At 53.6% G+C, this 20,884-nt stretch overlaps 1 protein-coding gene across 5 annotated transcripts in view; it reads right to left on the bottom strand.

Moving 5' to 3' along the window:
• Window positions 1-193: 193 nt before the first annotated feature.
• Window positions 194-20,884, bottom strand: part of ALPK3 (alpha kinase 3) — a 35,352-nt gene continuing 14,661 nt past the window's right edge. For all 5 annotated transcript variants that reach the window (XM_052807825.1, XM_052807826.1, XM_052807827.1 and 2 more), the window contains 11 exons: window positions 14,917-15,034; window positions 12,568-13,600; window positions 7,191-9,045; window positions 6,219-6,366; window positions 4,050-4,177; window positions 3,742-3,777; window positions 3,345-3,619; window positions 2,906-2,994; window positions 2,441-2,658; window positions 2,193-2,241; window positions 194-2,021 (listed from right to left, as the gene is read on the bottom strand). In XM_052807825.1, coding sequence (XP_052663785.1) covers window positions 1,700-2,021; window positions 2,193-2,241; window positions 2,441-2,658; window positions 2,906-2,994; window positions 3,345-3,619; window positions 3,742-3,777; window positions 4,050-4,177; window positions 6,219-6,366; window positions 7,191-9,045; window positions 12,568-13,600; window positions 14,917-15,034 — 4,271 coding nt within the window. In that variant the 3' untranslated portion in view covers window positions 194-1,699. The remainder of the gene's footprint in view (window positions 2,022-2,192; window positions 2,242-2,440; window positions 2,659-2,905; window positions 2,995-3,344; window positions 3,620-3,741; window positions 3,778-4,049; window positions 4,178-6,218; window positions 6,367-7,190; window positions 9,046-12,567; window positions 13,601-14,916; window positions 15,035-20,884) is intronic.

Below are 20,884 nucleotides of genomic sequence, written 5' to 3'. Positions count from 1 at the left end.
GCTGCAGACCTCGCAAGGCGAGCCTCCGCCAGGTGCCAGTTTTAGGGTCCAGCCCCAGCCACCCTCCTCTCCCCCATGGGGTATGGATGGGGGTAAAGCCATTACTTGAAGACGTTTCCTTCCCCTGAACACAAAGCCGCCCCGTTCTGCCGTGCTTGGGTGCATCTTTTCTGCAGGGACCACAGCACCGGGGAACAGGCCAGTCCTCGCTTTATTGCACTCAAGAGAACCCATTCACCAACGTGGCCACGTTATGTACATCGTTATTTTACAATGACCCAACAACAAAGCACCGGGACCCCAGAGCATGCCACACTCCCAGCACGGTCCCTTCCTTCCTCCGCCAGGCTGCATGGAGCCACCATTTCGGACACCACTGTGTGGGGTGGCATTGCTGACACCCGGCACCCTCCTCCAAAGCCCTAGGGAAGGTGATGCTCTGCAGCAAGCAGAAGCAGGCAGCGCTGGGGCTCTTCGTAAGGCCTTGCTGCCCACTGCCACGCTCTGCCGGCTGCTGCGTGCCTGAGTGAGCTGATGGGCACAAGGGAGGCTTGATGCAGCGCAGGGTGCTTTACTTTCCAGCACGAGCATCACTGCCTGTCCATCACCGCCTCCTGATGTGGGGCAGCGGGATCTGGAGCCGGTGCTGCTAGCTGCCACCGGGGTATGGCACGTGCCAAGCAGGGGTAACGCTAAGCAAGCATAACCAGGTCGTGCTATGGGGCTGGGCAGGGCATACGAGGTCTGCGTATGGCAGGTGGGCAAGTAGGGGTGAGTCCTATGGGCTGGACACCCACATGTGCCAAAGCGGCACCTGGCATGGAGGGGAAGTCTCCCCTTCGCTCCGCTCCCGGGTGTCCCGTGTGAGGTAGAGCATCCTTACCGTGGCACTGGCCGGCACCCATAGCAGCACCGCCACCCTCAGCATCCACCCGGCAAGGGCGCGGGAGGCTCACCCTGGGGTGCAGGGGAGGCCGGGAGGGCAGGGGTGCAAGATCCCATCCCCGTGCAGTTGCCGGTACTGATGCCAGTGCCCTGCCACGGGACTGGCCTGCACCCCAGAGCCCCACACAGTACCAGCAGGAGCCCCGCAGGTCACCGCTAAACCCCTCTGCAGCAAAACCTTTTAAATCATGGTGTGCCAGGGCACATGAGACCACCTGGGTTCTGTTGGGGTTCACATCCTTGACACAGAGCACTGGCGGGGCTTGGCACAGTCGCTTTATGGAGGACACAAAGAGGGAGACGAGGTGCTGGGAGCCAGGAGGGCAGCCCGGACTCCCAGTTTGCTCGGGGGAGCCAGGCAGGGGACATGGCAGCTGCAAAGCCCGAAGGAGCAGGTCTGATGGCCCCTGCCTTAAGGAAGGCAAACGGAGAGAGGAAAGCGAGCCCAAGCGTGGAGGGGCATGTGGCCCCACAGGATCCACCACCGGCAGCAGCTCTTATAAAGAGGTATTGGCATGGGGGTCCGCGCTGCCCACGGCTCACAGCCCCCCCCCCCCCCGCGACCCCAGCCGAGCCGCTCACACTAGCACACACCACACAATGCAAGTGCCATGGGCTGGGGCGGGAGCCAAAGGGAGGAGAGCAGCAGCAGCAGCCACTGCTGGGGTCTCCCCTTCCCAGCCTGGTCGCGTGCTGCCTCCGGGCTGCTCGAGCTGGGGTCTGGAGCAGGGGGTCCCAGCTGCGGTGGCTCTGGCTACTGCGGGCGGCCAGACCTGCCACTCTCTCCTGACCCGGGTTTGGAGGCTGCTGGGGCCTCCCCTGTTTCTGCAGCTCTCCGGGAGCTCTTGGGGCTCACGGCAGCCTTGCGGGTACCCTGGGGACTTGCCAGCCCCTTCTTCTGGAGCTGGGGGCTGGACTGGGCAGATTTCCTACCCATGGAGGGGCTCTTGGAGCCCTTGGGCTTGGCTGGCTCCAGTGTCTTCAGGCCCAGGATGCTGCAGTAACGGTTACACTGGTGAGCGGCCGTGAATTGCTCCAGCAGGGAGGGGAAGCAGCTTTCCTTCAGCCCCTGGTACCTGCCAACACAAGCCATCCTCAGCCCCTGCTTCGCACCAGGAGACGTCCTGCTGGAGCAGGATGTTGAGGATGGAGCCCAGCCACGCTCACCACCATGGCCCTTCGCCACGTGAGCGGCAGAGCTGGGGACAGCTGGGGCCACCCTGCACCAGGAGCTCAGGGTCACTCACCCTTTCAGGTTGGTAGCGATCCGCACGTTGGTCATCTTCCAGCCCACTCCTGCAATGAAAGGGAGGACAACTAGTCTCTGCCTAGAGAAGGATGGGCACCGGCACCAAGGGCAGGTCATCACTCTGGGAGCTGGGCTCCATGGCACATGGCAAAAGAGGCAGGAGGGCAAGGCTGGAGCTTTTCCTCCTCCTTTCACAGGCCAGAGGGTGGTGAGGGGCCACGGGAATCAGATGGGAGATCCCTTTACCTTCCATGTCAGTCACGAGGATATTTCCATTTGTCCACTGGTAGACCCAGTGCTGGAAGGTGCAGCATTTGAGCACAATCTCCGAGGTGCCTCGTGCCACCAAGCTGCCATCTGTCTCGGTGATACAGTACTGCTCGCAGGGCCCGCCCAGGTCTTCCTCCATTGTGGCGTAAGGGATGTTGTTGGCCGGTCGGTAAATCAGGTACAGAGGAATTATCCTGCGTGGGAGCACACAGACAGGGTCAGCACCAGCTGGCGAGCTCTCCTGCCACAGCAAGTGGAGATTCACACCGCGGTCTGCAACCCTGGCTTTTGCCTTGCCCCCCAATATCCCTTCCATTTGAGGGTGGGAGAAGAGCACGCTGCCCTTCAGGATGTCCCCAGCACCTACGGGGAACCCTTCCACCATCCCCTAGGATGCTCTGCTGGGATGTCAAGCCAGCAGAGCCACAGCACCTTACTTACTCGGGCACCGCTCCAAAATCAGGGATGGCTCGTGCCTCAGCAGCAAAGATCTTGCAGTACTCACGGCTGGAGTTCTGGATTTTACATTCCTGGAGATGCAAACAGAAGAGTCAGGGACCTGTCCCATCTTGTACCAATGCCTCCCTGGGACCCCCTCCCTGGCCAGGCATCCTCTGGCACCACTGCCAGTTGTTTCCCTGTCCTGGTGGTCAAAGGACAAGTGACAGAAAAGCTCCGAGCAGCTCTGTGTTGCTCAGAGAGAAGAGCTGAAGCCAAGAATAACAAGGACATTGCCAGCCTGCTGGAACATGGCTCAAGCCCTCCAAAGCATTCAAAAAGTGGAAGGAAATAAAGTGGGCACAGAGCTGGGGACCATGGCACAGACAGATGGGGAAGGTGTGGGAGACACAGGTGGAGGATGCCGCACAAGGATGCCCACCTGGATGGTGATATCGTAGTTCTTCTCGATGAGGCTGTTCTCATTCTTGGTCCCAAAGACAATGAAATTGTGCACTTTGATGACGCAGGTGCGGCCAGACTCAAAGATGGGCTCCAGGCCATAGATGGCTCTGGCACGGCAGGCTTTGCGCAGGAAACCGGCACCCACTTCCACGTCCTCGCTCACCACGCGCCCGAAGAGCTTATCCCCCCAGTAGCCTGCGTCAGCCAAACCCTTCGCGAACACCATGGGCGTCATCTCGATCTCCTCTCCAACTGGCAGAGGGAAAAGCTGGTGAGGGGGGACAATGCAGGCACGTCCTGCCCCCGCCACAGAGCTGCCTGCCCCCCATGCAGCAAGGGGCAGCAGTTGCAGCTCATCAGCATGTGGCCCTTACCTTCAGTCTCTTCCCGCAAGATAAATCCTGACAGCACTAGAGGAGACAGAAAGCAAAGAGGCGTCAAGGTCCTGCCAGGATCCCACCCTGCCCCATGCACTTCCACACCAAGGGACAGCAAGGAGGATGGTGTGAATGGCTCGTAAATTAGCACATGGAGGCAGATGCACCTGGCAGAGGTGGTGTTATGGGGTCAGCAAGGCTTCCCCTTCAAAGCCTGGCACCAAGCCCTCTCCACAGTTTGCCATGCCACCCCACAGCACACCTGGGCAGCTGGAAGAGCTGCCAGGCTGCTGAGGGCTCCTCACCTTCTGGGCTGAGCAGGAAATCGGTGGAGTCAGTGCCGTACTCGTTGCTGATCACGCATCGGTAGACCCCGCAGTCCTTCTGGGATGCCTGCACAACAGCCAAGGCTGCCTGGCCCTCATCACCAGCGCTGGAAGAAACCGGAGCATGGCCTCAGCCCCGTGTGACACATGGGGGCACACAGGAGCCCCGTGACAGGCACTGCGGGTGGGCACCATGCCGCCCTTGGAGGGCTGGAAGAGGGCCACAAAGGAAGACAGCCCAAGGGCAACCCAGCCGCTCCCCTGGCACCTCATGGCACCAGGAGTCCTGCCCTGCAGTTTGTACTCACAGAGATGCTCCTCTTCCAGGCAAGCCCTGCAAAATCTGGCCAGGATTGGGCTACAGACTGATAAAGGTACTTGCCTCTGAGTGTGGCTGGGTCAGGGCTGCGCTTGGGCTAACAGACTCGCATCTGGATCGGATGGCTGGAACAGCCACAGAGGTGTCCAGCTTCATTTTCAGCTGTTCATGAGTGAGGGTGGACACCACTTCCCATCCTGCAGCCTGCCCCTCTCCAGGGGACTGGCAAAGCGCAAGCTCTGTATGAGCAGGCTGCTGGTCTTCTCCAGCCTGCAGCACCAAGCTTTTGGCTGGCAGTTCCTCTAGCCAAGGTGGCGACACACCAGGCAGATGGGTCTCCACAAGAACCAAAGGCCTGTTTCTGCCCCGCATAGCCAGCATGACCCAGCAAGGGCCCCAGAGGGAAGAGGTAGGACCCTCATCCTGAGACCCGCTGGCTGAGCAGGCTCTGCTCTGGTCAGCTAGAAGGCAATGGCCACTCCTAGTCCATCTGCCCCAGCTCAAATATCTGCCGTAGAAGATCGTTTCTGCCCCAGAAGCACCTCTTTCTGCCTGCTCATTATAAAGGGAGCTCAAGGGATGCTCAAAGGCATCAAGCAAATGCTATCCAATGTGGATGATGTTCCCACACAATCTCTTGGGCTTGAGAACAAGTTGCTCTCCATAATTTACCCAAAGGGGCATCCAGGATACAAGAAGCCTGGACATGCTCTCCCTGTGCAAGGGCAGTGCCAAGGGATAGAGAGGGCACAGCCAGAGCTGCTTTTTCCCTGTTGGTGCTTGCCAGTGGTGGCTGCATGGAAATGCCTGTTCAGGTGCAGCATGCAGACCCTCCCAGCACAGCTGCCACCCTGTCCTGGTTTCAGCTGGGATAGAGTTAACTGTCTTCCTAGTAGCTGGTACAGTGCTATGTTTTGAGTTCAGTATGTGAAGAATGTTGATAACACTGATGTTTTCAGTTGTTGCTCAGTAGTGTTTAGACTAAAGTCAAGGATTTTTCAGCTTCTCATGCCCAGCCAGCGAGAAAGCTGGAGGGGCACAAGAAGTTGGCACAGGACACAGCCAGGGCACCTGACCCAAACTGGCCAACGGTGTATTCCATACCATGTGACATCACATCTAGTATAGGAACTGGGAAGTGGGGGGGCGGGGAATGGCCGCTCGGGGACTAGCTGGGTGTCGGTCGGCGGGTGGTGAGCAATTGCACTGCGCATCATTTGTACATTCCAATCCTTTCATTATTATTGTTGTCATTTTATTAGTGTTATCGTTATCATTATTAGTTTTCTTCTTTTCTGTTCTATTAAACCGTTCTTATCTCAACCCACGGGTTTTGCTTCTTTTCCCGATTTTCTCCCCCATCCCACTGGGTGGGGGGGAAATGAGTGAGCGGCTGCGTGGTGTTTAGTTGCTGGCTGGGGTTAAACCACGACACACCCTCACATGCATCACTTGGGGTCCCAGTTTCGCAGCTCACACGCAGCTCTCAAACTCTCGAGATGGGCACAGCACCTTCCCTGCCCTCCACGAGGTTTGGGTTCAGCTCCTGCCCTCCCCAGAGCTCTGCTACTCAAAGCATCAGCCCTTAAGCCAGGCTCCAGGTGGAGCATCAATAGGACAAATTTGGCAGCAATTCCCCATCAGGGTGATCCCTCCCTCCCCAGGCACTGAGAAGATAAAGCTCACAACGTACCATGCCATGCAATGAGCTTCTCATGCAGCCTTAATAGAAGGGGCACCTTCACCCCAGTAAACGCAAGGAGCTGAATTTAACACACGAACCCAGGGCTATGCACAAGGACTACAATGAAGCAGAGCTGGCAGGTTACCTCCTTTGGGCTTCTGCTACAGGGATCTCGTCCTTGTACCACATCAGCTTAGAATCACTCAAAATATTGAAGAACTGGCACCAAAGTTTCAGGTTTCCTGACGCATCGGAAAATTGTTCTGCCCTGATCTTACGAATCACCTGCGGAGCTAAGGACAGGGTGCAAAGAGATCGACGGTGAGACACACAGTGCTGGCTGCAGCTCTGGGGACGGGGACAGGCCAGCCTACCCCAGAGCTGCTGCTTAGGACTTTGGTGTTGGGTATCACACATATGTCAGCACAGCCTGGTATAACATCGCCTTCCCAGAGAAGGTCTCAGAGCTCCACTTGGATAAACATGGTGGGATACAAGTGGTACAAATTCGTTCAACAGTGCACCACTGCAATACCTAGTGGGGCTCGGCCAGAGGCAATGTAGAAAAACACTATCCAATGTTGGAGGAAACATTTATCTACTGAAGTAGGGGTTTATCAAGGTTACCCTTACTCTTGCAAGAGTGCTGATATCTGTGAGGGTATCACCTGGCTCCTGCAAGCACTTCAACACCAGGATTATGCCTTTTCTAATTCGATGCCACGAGGGATCAAATTAGCATTGACCATGGAGGTGGAAAAGGAGCGTGCACCCCACTGATGCCCACTGGGCCCCTGACCAGCATGAGGCATGCTGAGGACCAGGACATGGAGATCAAGAAGAAGAGGATTATATGATTCCTTTGGCCAGGGAAGTCCAGGCTGTGGAGACAGCCAGTCTCAGCACTGCTGTCTCTTGTGTTCGTCCGCCCTCCCTGCGCTAAGGTTGAAGTCTTCGGGCAGACTTTTGGCTTTCAGACGGCCAAAGGGCGATGCTGAAAACCCTGCAAATGCACAAAACCCACATGGCCCCAGCTGACTATCACCAGCTCAGTTGGCCAGGCTCCCTTTGTAGGCAACAAGAAAACATGCTTCATGGGGACTACCTCTTCCCTTACCTTTAAATGGGTTATTTGCTTTCTTGGATTCTGCTGGCTGTGCTTCTGGCTTAGCATCTTCAGGGGCCTCGTGGTCACCACTGCTGTCACCTGTGGGCTCCTCATACAGCTTAGGAACCTCCAATGTGGCCATCTTCCTTGTGAGGGTTGGCGAGCGCTGCTCTGCAGGAGGGGTTGGAGCCAGGGCAGGCGACTGCAACAGGGCCTGGTTCTTCCTGGATTGCCGTGGCGAAACGGTAGGACTTCTCACGTGCCCTGGGCTCTCTGGGGTTGCCTCCTCTTCCTCCCCCACCTGCTTGGTTTTTGGCAGGTATATTTTGCGCCGGGCCCCAGAAGCAAGCTCCTCTGGCGTTGCACAAGGTAGCACTGCCAGAGGGTCACCAGGGCTCTCTTTTTCAGGGCTCACTGGAGGCAAATCGGAAATATTATTAGGAAGCTGCCCCACTCCTGCTGCTGGCATGCTGCCCACCACGATGGAGGGCACAGAGAGCTGGGGTGGCCCCTCTGCCTCGGGAGCAACCCGGGTACGTCTCTTTGGTGGCACAGGCCTGCAAGCCAGCATCTCCTTGCTGGTAACGAATTCCTCGTTAATCATGCCTGTGATCCGCCTGGATGTCCTGGGGGTCAGAGGCAAGTTCTCTGCTGTCTGGAAGAGCTGATTGTTTTGTACCTTTTCCAAAACTCTCCTTGAAGTGCGGGGGCTCAGGCCTGCAATGCCTATCTCTGGGAGCATGACTTCCTCTGCATCAGGCTGCTCCCTGTCACTGGGGTCAGTGTCTTCTTTTGCAGCATCCTTACTGCTATCTGACATTTTTAAAAGCAGCAGCAGATAGTTCTTCAAGGAGGAAACAAGGTTTTTGTGCTGCATCTTCTCCTCCAAAGACATCTCCTGAGGTCTCTCGGGGCTAGACAGGACCAGCGGTACTTGTGGCTGAACCTCAGCACCTCCTTCAAAAGTGCCTGAAGGTGCTGCTGGTTCCTGGGGCGGAGCTGCTGTGGCTGTCTGCCCTCCTCCTTGCTTCCCCTGAGGTCCCACAGGCACTGGTTTGGCACTCTCCTCCCCTAACATGCTGGCTGAAAACTTCTCTTGCGGGGTAGATCCACCTGCCTTTTTAATCTCCGTTTCTCCGCTCGCAGGAGGCAGCAGCTGGGCTCCAGACAAAGCCTCTCCTGCTGTGGCCTCCATCCCTGGGGCGTCGTGAGCAGCAAGCCGTGCCTCCTGAGCCACCGATGTCCCCGCTGCAGGAGCAGGAAGCGGCTCTTCCTTGGCAAGCTGAACTGAAGCAGGAGCCGATGTTTCAGTCTCTTGATGTCCCAAAGGTGTCCTCCCCGCCTCCCTGTGCGCAGGCCCAGGAGATGGCTCTGCTGCACCGCTCCCTCCTGCCTCTGCACCAGGATGGCTCCTGGACAGCTCCGCTCCTGCCTCTTTGCTCTTCCCATCCTTAACTGCTGTCTGATGTGGGATTTGCTCAAGAGGAGCGTTTTCTCCAGGCTCTGGAGGACTCGATTTCTTTAGCAATGGTTCTTTCTCACCTTGGCTTTTGTCCTCTTGATTTAACCGTCCTTGTTGGGTCTCTCCGCCCTCAATAGCATGGGAATGTCCTTCTGCCTGCTTCCTAGAGGGAGGGTGCTCCTTGCTGGACTGCACGTGGTCTGGAGACGGTGCTGGTGGCTTTGGTGGCTCCTGAGGCCTCAGCCGAGGATTTGTCCTTTTCCCAGCCCCCCTGGTCTCCTGGCAGACAGGCATCTCTTTCCTGAGTTCCTTTAACTTATTGGCTTGCTGACTGGTCTCTATGGTTGGACTAGACACTGAATGTTTTACGTCACTAGCAGACTGTCCCACTGTTGCTACAACCTAGTCAAAAAAGAAAATAGAAAATTAGCATCACTTTACTGCCTGGGTCTGCTCAGTGGTGCTTGTGGTCCATCTGTACCATATGGCACTGCCCAACTTCTGCCTGAATCATAAGTATTAACCTGGTATCGCTGATACTCATCCAGGGTCTCCTGGCTTTGCCATTGTCCCACGGTAGTGGGGTCCCACAGCCCCCTGTCATGCTGCACAGAATGTTTTTTTCTTTTAATCAGCTCCAACTCTTCTGCCTTTCAATGCCTTGGTTGTACACAAAGAGGCAGGCAATCTCCCTCTCTAAAACATTCAATGGCTTTTAATTCAATCTCCTCTGACACAGCTCCTTCCCAAGGAGCAAAACCTTCCTGTTTTCACCAGCTGTTGCTGAGACCTTGTATAATTTCCTTGCTCTTTTTTAAGACTCAGTGCTCCCCCTATACTATATCTGCAATCTCCACTCTGAGATGGGGTGATTGGCATGTCACACGCTATCTGGATGAGGCTGCCCAAATGATTTATAGTGAAACTGTACACCGTGACGTTATCTGCGCTATTCGACCATCCTGTTTCTTTGACATTCGGGAAGCTCAACGTTTCCGACTGCAGTTGCACGCCAGCAGACATTTTAGCAAGCTGCCCCCTGTGACGGCTGAGCTTTATCCCGAGGAGATCTAGTGAAATACTCCAGCCAAGGAGCACTATCTATTTTTGTAGGATAAGGCTCAGGGGAGGCAGCGATACCGCTGACAGATGCTGTGCCCAGCTGATGCCCAGCTAGCAACACCAGGACGATTGCATGGGAACAGGGCATGCACACAACAGGTTCCCCTTTCATCCCAGAGGATCTGCTGCTAAGGATTTTCTCCTGAGGTCTCTGACTTGAGCTTTAAGCCTCCAAAATGAGGTCCAGGGGAAAGGAGGGCTGTGGCACTTAGCCCTTCTATTTTGTGCCACTCAGGCTTTGTTTGAATGCTTGGAAAAACCAGGAAAGGTAATGCCGGTCTCTCAGCAAGCCCCTCCCCAAGCAACTGTTATGACAATGTGAATATCAAAGGACTGGGGTGGGAGCAGCAGCATTAGGGGGACCATTCCTGCACACAAAATTCAAGTCTCCTTCCTTGGTAGATTCCAAAGGATGCCAAAGGCCAGGCAGTTTCTGTCTCCACGCACAGGGAGGGCAGAAATAGGGCCCCAGTTCACAGGGTTGCACAGGCACCCCCAAATGCCACACATCCCTGCTGCTGTTCCCCTAGAGCCGTGTCCCTAGCCTCCTTCGCTGGGCTGAGTGTCACAACACAGAGCATCCCAGCGCTCAGGCTTAAAAGGTTTTATTTTAAGAGACAGAAGGGCTTCACACAGTGAAACCCCTTGGGTTTTACCACAGTATTTGGTCTTCCGTGGCATGGAGAGGGATGGGGATGGACACAGCCCAATCTAACCACAGGGCCAGCCCTGGTCCCTCTGCTCGGGGGGCTGAGTGGCACAGTGCCCAAGGGGGCTGAAGGTGGACCAGGGCTGGTGGTTCACAGATGGATGCACAGAGGTGGCTCTACGCAATGGTGCTGGTCAATGGGGACATCTCTTCAGCTGAAGAGAACCTGGGGTTTGGGGGAAATTTGTTTATCATTGGTGCACGAACTAAAGCTTATTCAGAAAAGCTTTCTGGGAGCTTTTCAGAAAAGCATCTGTCCTTAAGTAATCGTAAAACACTCAAACTAGGGGCATATAAAAGAAATATAATAAAATAATCAGTTTCAAAGTTAGGCAACAGTGATCATCACGCAAATCCAGTTTCTCCTCTGCTCTTGCATGTGAGGATGTTCAAAGCCTGGCTACAGTCTGGTATTTTGCAAAGCTTTCTGCTACAGATAAATCCAGCTCAAAAGAGAAGTCCTGAGCATGAGGCCCAGCTAGGTGTCAAGGCCAGGAAAACACTCACCTATGACCCTGTCTTGTTTAAGGGAAAGATTGAAAAAGAGAAAGACAAGCAACCAGCGTCCTGGGGAGTGAAAATATCCTCAAACACGTCAGGAGTCAGCTTTAAAGGGCTTTAAAATAGCTTATTTGGTCACACAAAAGCCTGAGCACTTTCCCCAGCATCACCAACTAGCTGAAGCATTCAAATTCAAATCAAAAGCATTCCCTTTTGTCTACTCAAAGGCACATCAGCTGACGAGTTACAGGTTTCCCTCTGTGAGTGGCTTTTTGAAGAGGAAAATACCTTGATGCATGTCAAAGGCTCAGGGATGACAGCCCAAGCCTGGCTGCTACACACCAACACTTTCCACCCTCCTTAAGAGCAAGGGGCAGAGAGGGAGAAAATGAATGGCTTTGCCATGGGCTCGCCTGCACAGCAATAACTTCTGCAGCAACATGTGATGCTGATGGGTCGGGTTAAAGATGGGTTCAGGGCACTGCACTGTGTCGAGGCCAGAACCCAGACGCTTGCTTCACTGCATAACACAGCAAGTTTCTTACCAGTAAATGGTGCTCCTACCTATGGTTAAAGAAATCTAGAAGAGGAAGAAAGGAATTTTTTTTCACTGGAGCACCCAGCAGTCCCACTTTCCATATCGTGGATGTTTCCACATCCTGAAATATTTGCTTTACCTACCAAGGGAGATGTGCTGCACCTGGAGTGCCTCCTCTGATAGCCTTGGTCTGTACTGAAAGCGTGAACCTACCATAGCTCAAATGCCAAATCCTGACAGCACCTGCAAATCGGACTCAGAGAACCTTTTACCACAGAAGGGGTCATTAAAGAAAAAAGAAAAAAAAAAAAAAGACTGGTAGCTTCCAGTCTAGTATTTTCATGGAAAATGCTTCAGGTTAAGTGACAAAAATAGAAGTTGACTAAAAGATGCAGTGAGGGTCAGGAGCAGGTGCTGTGCCATGGCACTGCATCACCACCACAATGAGTCTTGCAACAGAGTTTTTCCAACAGGGAAGAGCCAAAAAATAGCCCAGATCTACTGTATACATGTTGCACTGTAAACAAAATTCAACGCCCTGCCTGGCGCAGTTCACGTGGTGTACCTGGCACACTGCACTTATTTGCATGGGGGGGCTAATTAAACGCCGGCTGAAGCTCAGGCTCAATTGCTAAACTGAACAGATGTCATCAGTCTCGCTGCCTGTCATCCACCCCCAACTATAAATAGCCATTCAGTGCTCCCTGCTTAACTGATTTGGAAACATTTCGCATGAGGTCAGCCTGCCGATTAAACAGCACGCCTCAGGCCACCCGGAGACCAGCTGCTCAGCTGGAGGGCCCTGACGTACATCTCTCCTCACCACCTCGTCTGACATTTATTCAGAGATGGGGTGGAAGCTCTACTGTCTGGGCACACAAAGTCCAGAAAGCCCTTTTTCTTGGGTGCTTTTGCCGGTGGAGACCTACAAAGCTTTGGCAACAGATCCCAGGGGGTACATGCAGCCTCCCAGGGCTGGTGCCACAATACAACTGTGCAGCACGAATATTTTCTTGTTGCAACCTCTGCGTTGGCTGCTTTCTGTCCTAGTTACCTCTGGACTGACGGCTTTGTTTCCCTCCAACTTCTGTGCTTGGTGCTGGCCTCTCTGTCCCTCGGACTGCACAGATCCTGCCTCCAACACCTCTGAGGACAACAGAGCTTCGTCTGTCTGTCTGCTGACTGCCACAGGCTGCAGGGCAGCCTTGCTCGCAGCCTCCTCCTTGGCTCCCGCCTCCTTCTTCCCAGCTGTCGGCTTCACTTGCTTATCAAAATACATCTCTTTCAAAGAGAAGCGCACGTCACCGTTGATTTTAGTGTCCTGATTCACAGCTTTCCCAGGCTCTTTGATTTTTGGACTGTTTTCCATTTCTTGATCATTTGCCACCCTCAAGCGTGCATTTTTGCGTAAGGGGATAGGAGGGGCAAACCTTGGATTTGGAGAGGGGTTGGCCCTGTCTCGCCCACTTTCTTCTCGCTTGGAAACTTCCTGCTTTGCTGCTGGAGGAGCCTCCACCTTCTTTTTCTTTTTAGCCGCAGAGTCTTTCACCATCGGCTTAGTCGCTAGGTCCTCCACTGTCTCGCAGATGTACGCAAGAAAGCCATTCCCGTTCTCCTCCACACTTTCCAAAGAGGCATCTCCATTGGTGGTCACCTCTGCTTTTAAAGGTGCTATTAGTTTGTTTGGAAAGCCCGTCATTGCATTGACCGGCTGCTCCTTTGGCTCAGCAATATCCTCATGTAATCTGGACGGAGAATCGGCGACGTGCACTTTTGCTGCATCCTCCTTCTCCCATGGAGAGGCTCCGGACCGGAGATTCAGATCCCTGGCCAGCCTCCGCTTCCTCTGGAGCCGATCGGGGCTCATTCCCTGCAACTTCTCCACCTCCACATTTTCTTTCCCTCGTTTCTTGCCCTGTTCTATTTCTCGCAGCTTTTCTTCAGCTTTTCTCTTAATTTTTTCAAACCACTTCTGATGGATTTTGAACTCTGTCATGGTTCCCACTTCCAGCACTCCAGAGCAGGACACGATGCCTTTGTTATTTCTAGCTGAGGCCTGGTAAATGCCTGCATCTTCTTCTCGGCACCTGGAAACCAAAAGCTCTGCATGAGACTTGCCCGTCCTCCCCAGGCACTACCGCTGGGCACACAGGCATGCACGTCTCCCACTTCTTGCTCCAGAAGGGCCAAAAAACAAAGACGTGGCCCTTGAGGTGCCCACAGTAGGTCTGGAGGCCTGGGGCTGGCCTCCCATCCCAGGCTCTGCCTGTTCTCAGCACTAGCAGATAAGCAAATTGGACATTAAATCAGTGCCCAGCTCCCCCCTGTGCTGTAACTCTGATAAGAGAGGGCTGTGATGGTGGAGGAACAGCTAGCACCAGGCTTCCCAACTGTTCTTGGCCACACTCCTCTGCAGGATCTTCTCCTCTCAGCTCTTCACAGCCTACATGACGTTTCTGTTCTTCCTTCACCCTACTGCCTTACCAAAGCCTTCCCACCCCGCTTCATGGGCAGAAGCACAAGCACTAGCACTCTCTTGTCACCCCTCAGGGATGCCTGGCCCATGGAGATCCCTGCTCCTGCAAGAGGTGAGCCAGCCTCTGACAAAAACCTGGAGCACACCTGGGGTGGCAGAAAAGCCCAGGCTAGAAGCACGAGGATGACAGGACTACCAGCAGTACTGATATTCTGTACTGTCAGACAGTGCCACACCTGTCTGACAGCCCAAATCCAGGACTCAAGGTGCAACAGGTCTCTGCTTGCTAGGGGGACAGTGTGCCTGGCTCTCCAGAAACACAGTCCTTGTTTAAACTTAAAAGAAGCTGGTAGTCAGGGCTGAATAAAGGAGGCCCTTGGCTCCACCAGTCAAGTGCCAAAGCAGCCCTTTCCTTCCCTGACCTCATGGTGAGAGCTAGGAAAGGCCCTCCTGGGCCAGGGCTGCAGCCCCTTCCCCTTTCCCCTTGCTTAGGAAACTCCTATGAACTGTTTCTGTCCTTGTCTTGCCTGATCCCCTAGACCATCATCCTGGAGGCAGCCAGTACTTTCCCTTTGCTCACCTTTGTCCAGCCCTAATGCTCAGTTCCTGCCTGGTGCAGCCATAGCACACGCTGCTACCAGCACTGGAAGGCTCCAGAGAGAGGAATTTCTCCTGACCTTCCTCTTGCTTCCGGCATGGCAGCTATCCCTGGATGCAGTAATGGGTCTCATACTGATGTGATCGGGGAGTCATCAGAGCAAAGAGCTGAAGGGGAAGGGACAGCTGGGAACATCGCAATGGGGAGCAGAAGGGGCCAGCACAGGTGCTGGGGGGAGATCACTGCTGACAGCCAGCTTGTCCAAATACTGAAAACATGCTCAGAGCTCCCATCACCAAATCCTACCACTCTCCAGCTTCTTTACTCACTTATACAGCTGCAGGGTGTGGCGATTTCCATGACGGAATATCTCATATTTGGGTAAGCCACAGTAGCGGTCCATCTCTTTATCATCCTTATACCACGTCACCTCTGGCTTCGGGTATCCTGGGGAGGAGACAGATGGTACATCAGGCTGTGAAACACTGCAACCAGTAGCACAGCAAGCCTGCTCCCACAGGGACAAGGTATCAACAGCAAAACAAAACACTCCGGCAGAATAGGATACATGTTATTCTGGGTTCACCACATTCTTTACATCACACAGTAGAAAAACTACTGTGAGTGCAAACCTGATGGGCTTATGCAAGTCTTTAGTCACTCCTAGGAATAGGGCTATTTTTGAGAAAAAAATCCCAGCACTTCATTCCTGAATAGAGCGGAGTGGATCACACGATCATCTCCTGTAACACTGGCTGGGAGGAGAAGGTGAGCATACTGTCACTTTTATATGAAGAGGCATGTTTTGATGAGACTAAGGCTAAGGTTAGAAAACAGGCATTCGCTCCTCCATGGAGCTCACAGCATTTCACTAAGTGTCACAGCCTGTAAGCTGATCCAAAAGTTTCCATTGAACAGAAACAACCTTGATTGCATCACAGCCAGCTTGGTGTCCTACAAATGTCACTTGACAACAGATGTCACCTGCCTTTTCAGTAGAATGACATCATGATGTGTGTGACTGGTTGGCTAGCAAGCCGGGCACGCAGCCACATTTCCTGCCACCAACAGGGGTGGTAGATCAGCATGAGTGTCCCACACGGACCAGTGCTATCCACAGTGCTCATCTCCTGCCGACAGCAGCTCTAGCTCAGAATAAGAGCAGTTTTCAGGGGAAAACTGCTCTGAGCCAATGGCCCACATTGCTTCCCGTACTTCCACATGGGGCTCCCGGCATAGCCAAGCTGACCCTAAGGGCATGGGACAAAAGTTTCAATGATCACGTCATGGCTCCACTTAAGTTGATGTACTCAACAGTTGTTTGAAGCCCCAAAGTAGACATCCGAAGCTCATCTCCTGCAAATGCCCCTGCTGGCTTTCTGTGCTGCGAAAGTGAAGGAGTCCAGCATGCTGCTCACCTCCACCAGTCCCCAAGGGTCTCCCCACCAGCCCCTGGCACCCCTGAATGCAGCAGGGGGTCAGCTCTCATGGACAGCCCTGGCATGGGGCCAGCAAGGGCCCTCTAGGAATACCCAAAGCATCCAGACTCAATGGCTCTGAAGTAGAGAGAAGGCAGGGACAGGGCACTACCTACCTATCCTGGATACCTCCCAGCTGCCAAGCCACAGATTTCAGGGCTGACCAGGACCCTTTTCATCTCCAGGGTGAGGAGCCTCCTACTTGCACCAGCCAGATATGCTGGCAGCCTGTAGCAATGCCTGAGCCCAGCTTATGCCTGCTCCCATGAAGGTCCCATAGCGGGAGTGAAAGACCAGGAGCAAAGACTCATCACCAGGAATTCACCCTGGTTTTGGCCAATTCAAAATGCCTTTGACCAGAAAAGCAGCATACGCCAAATCTCCCCCTCATGTATTGCTTGGTTCCCCCCACCCCAATCTGCTCTTCTGATACATTCCCTGTCCCCATCCCTTGCCTGTTGGGGCTCTCCAGTGTCCTCTGGCCCCTTGAGGGACTTAGCCCACTGGAACCAGACGGGGTTGGGGAAATAGTCTCGGAAGAGTTTTCCTTTCCTGCTCTCCTCCATGAACAGCCATCCCCATAGCCCAGATGCCTCCGCAGACCAGATTTTACTCTATTATCTTCCTTTCCTCACTGAGGTCTCTTACACTGCACTGCCCCTGGCACCTACTCTCTCCATCCTCACTGCTATACATCTCTCATATCCTTTGCTGCCTCATTCCCCTGCCATTGCTGCCACCGGCAACTTTGGCTTTCTGTTGCTTAGTGCCTCTTTCCTCCTCTTCTGCAGGAAGCCAAGTCATGACTTTCTCCCAAAGCCCTTCTTGCAAGGCTCCCCATCCTCCCCTTCAGTCCCCATCTCACCACAGTCTGCTCTTTGCTGCTGCCCTGGCCCTCCGAACCAGTTTCTAGAAGTGCAAAGCCCTCAGATACTTGTGGCTAAAGCAAAGGAGCCCTAAACTGCTAACTGGAGGTGGCCATGAGAGTTTCCCAGTGATGGGATCACCAGGGATGGATGCTGCCACTTATATTTTCCATAAATATTAGCTACTGACTGTACTTGGCAGCAGGACCCTAGGCTGAATAAGCCTGTGGCAGTTTCTTTCTGCTCCAGGGATGAGGAATGAAACAATTTTCATTCATACACAGCTCACACTTTGCCCAGAGCAATCCTACCCTTCCCAAGGGCTGTTCTGCAGGCAAGACCTCCAGGAGGCCCCCACAGTTCATAATGTAGGGAGCTGGCAGGTAGATTTTCCTGATAAACTGCAAACAGTAATTACAGCACTTCATTCCGGGAACTGCAAGCGTATCATTTCCGAGAAGCCCTGTGATGTCCCTCTGTGGCCTCTGCAGCTGATTCCCATTCCCAGCTGACATCTGCCGGAAAGATCTGCAATTTCTATAGCTGTGCAGTGCCTCAACGAAAGGCTTTTCCTCCTGTTAAGCCTAAACTCCCTTTGACCTGTAGTACTTGTGTCCTTGAGGCTACCTGCTCCCTACCAGGGGCAACCGCTGCGCCAGCCCCACGCAGGCAAGGAGGGACTAGCCCCTGCTGCACGCTCCAGCCTGCAGCGAAAGGGAGCTACAGGCAAGTGCTGGCTGGAAACCTGCAGGCAGAGGGATGCTGAAAGGCTTCCCACCTCCCACGCAGGAACAGTGGCCCCAGTTGCCTGTTCAAACACCAGCTGTCCCTCCCCAGGGGCTGTAACCTGAACCAAGCAGGGGATGAAGAGACTGTGCAGGGATAAGGCTCCCTGGCACGCCCTGCACTCCGTTGGGGAGGGGAGCTGCTGCTGACGCTGCAGGCATCCATCTTCAGGCTGCCGAGCAATAAATTCCCCTGGTCTGGGGCGGGGGGGAGTGTGGGGGGCAGGCATCACTCCTGGCACATCCCCTGCGACCACAACATCCACAGCTTGCCCAGCTGCCATGACAGGCCAGTTTCAAGGGTGCCGGTGGGACAGGATCCCTGAGCCGAGGGCTCCGTCGGTGGGCATTGCCACACACAGGGTGCCGGATGCCCACCCTTATAGCATAAGCGCATTGCAAGACAGAGCAGCCATTCATAAATCAGGCACTCGCCCTTCCAAAACCTGTCACTCCCGCAGACCCCCCGTGCAGCTGGTGCCGAGAGGGATTTGCCAGCAGCTGGTCCCCTGCATCCACCAGGGAGTCCCTGCAACTGCAGACAGAGCGGTGCCGGGCATTCCTGGGGAGGAGGGCAGGCGTCCGCTGCACATCTTCGAGCACAGCAAAAGTTTATTGGTAAGCGTGTCTTCCAGCAGCATTGCTCCAGCATGATGGCCAGCCACTGCAAGACCCAGCAGACTTTTCTGAGCAAGGATTTTTTTTCATGGAGATTGCCAGGTTTAGATCAAACATTTTTCCCCAAAGCTGTTGAAGTTTGAGAAGTCTTCAAAGCTTTGGTGACCTTATCCAAAACAGTTCTTGCAACAGCTATCCAAAATCACCCAGAGAAACTCTGTTTAAAGCAACTTTCTTGTTTTGATTTTTTCGGGGGGCAGGGGCGGAGTTAGTCTTCTGAAACTTGGGATGGTGGAAAGAGTTTAGAACAATTACAATAATCTCCACAGTTTTCTGTTTCTGCTTTACACAAGATATGTGGAGTAGGGGCTCAGGCAGTTTGGGGAGGAAAAGTCATGGTAAGATCTCATCCTTTCTGGCTTTCTGGCTTTAAACCTCCCCATCACCTGAAGACAAGGAGGCTTCCAGTAAAGCTGACAGGAGGGACAGATACTCACTAAGAGCAGTAGTTCCCCATGCCACTGGCCTGCGAGCAGTGCTCATTCTCCATCCCTTTCCTGCCCTCGCTGCCCCAAACCCAGGCATCCTCATCTCCCACAAGCCTGCTCTCTGCTCTTGTACTCACTACCCCATCCCCAAACCCACCCATCCACCCTTCTCACAGCCCTGCATTTCTCCAGACATCCTTCATCCAAGCACTTCACTCTTGTCCTTCAAACATTTCCCTAAGAGGGCCACCACAGATGTAATAAGTTGAACTCCTTTATGCTTATGAAAATGCTCATTCACTAAGCACATGACTGTCTACTCACCTTACCCCAACTCTATTCCCCAAGCCATGGGCAGAGCTCTTTCTCCTCCATAGCCCTACAATAAAACCAGACAGTTTCTGGGCACATTGCTTCATTCCCGTCCCCCTCCGGAGACGTGCTACTCAACACAGTGCAGATGCCGACGTTGATTGAGCACCTGCATAGCATGGGAGAGGTACCAGGCTGGACACTTCTTCAGCAGAAGCACTGACCCATGAAGAGAGTGATGGGACCGAGCTCCTGAGCTGATGATTTGGGTAGCCAGGTCAGAGGGGGTGAACCTGCCTAAGAAGGGCTGAAATGGTGCTGAAGAGGCAGCTGTACAACAGTGGGCAACACCTGGGTACTGACATACGATGGTCTTGGCTAGACCCAGTCATGACCTCTCCCAGTTGGCCTCATTCCCTAACAAGCAGTCACAGACCCAGGCCCCTTCATCCAAGCCCCCACATTTCATCAGCCGACATCTGTCCTTCCCAGGCAATGCTATACAGAAATGACCGAAAAGTTGTAAATCCTTGTAGGAGCACCTCCAATAAGGGCCACTCTCTGAAGAGAAGAGCCCAATATCCACTCACTGGGAAGGATCTGTAATGACCCTTGAGATCCTGAAGTCCAGACAGACCCGCCAAGGAAAACACTTGGTGCAGAGAAGTGGGGTGCACTCTGCTCTGTAAGAAACTGCACAGTAAATGGAAATGTTCTCACTCCCTTTTTCACATCTCTCAGAGAACAAAGGATGAACTAATTTTGTCTAAAAAAGAAAACATGTCATAACTGATGCAGGATTTGACCCAAAACAATCAAATCAGACATGCTAGGGACACTGGTAGCAGGCAGAACTAGACAACAGGAGGGAAGGAGGGTTTGTGCAACCACCCGAGAGCATCAGGAAGCCTGCCTCTGCCTGCCTGGTGTTTTCTTGCCTGCACCACCCAGCACATTTTGGAGACTGGCTCTTCAAACACTTGCATCTTGCTGCCTTCCTAGGACATGCCCAGCAAGTCACTGGGCCCAGCAAGATGTGGGACCACCCCATAACTCTCATTATTGGTCAAGAAGCAGCAGAAAAATAAGATGTTATTGTAGGACATGTATCCATATTTGTGGTTTGAGAGTCAAACCAGGAGCAGGTGACAGTCTGCCCTTTGCCTCCTGCAAGTTTATGAACCGAAGTGTCTCTGGACTCCAGCCACGGCAGTGGGACTGAGCTGGTTCCACCCTGGTCACTGGCCAGGGATGCAACCACCACTTCCTTTCTCCACGTAATGTCTCCCAGTTGAATGTAAACATTATGGCAGGGGGAGATACCTAACTACTGATCAGACTTTGCAGTCAGAGCTCACTTTCCACCTCGTGCCCCTCTCTCCCAAAGAGATCCTGAGCTCCTAAAGCAGTCCACAGGACCACATGCAAGAGATGACCATATGGCATAGGTGGTTCAGGCTACTTTTAAGGATGTTTCTATGAAAATTCCTAATTTTGTAGATTTATTTATTTAAGTGCATAAAGATATCCCCCAATCTAGTTTACCAGGTACAAAAATATTGCAATAGGCTACATGCTGAAGATGCTCATTTGACACTTTCCTTCACTTGAGCAGAAAATGAGACCAGTTTCAAGTCAAGTCTTCAACCTGGAGTAATACACCAGGTTGTGCTACACAGCACCAGCAGGTCATCCAAAACTGGAAGGCAGCGTCCTGCCTACCAAGAGCAAGGATGGACTGCAGGAAGGG

Source organism: Harpia harpyja, chromosome 14, assembly GCF_026419915.1.
Source record: "Harpia harpyja isolate bHarHar1 chromosome 14, bHarHar1 primary haplotype, whole genome shotgun sequence".
In the NCBI taxonomy this organism is placed as follows: domain Eukaryota; kingdom Metazoa; phylum Chordata; class Aves; order Accipitriformes; family Accipitridae; genus Harpia; species Harpia harpyja.
Note: the sequence above shows the minus strand (reverse complement) of the source record. Positions and strands in the feature narration are given on the sequence as shown.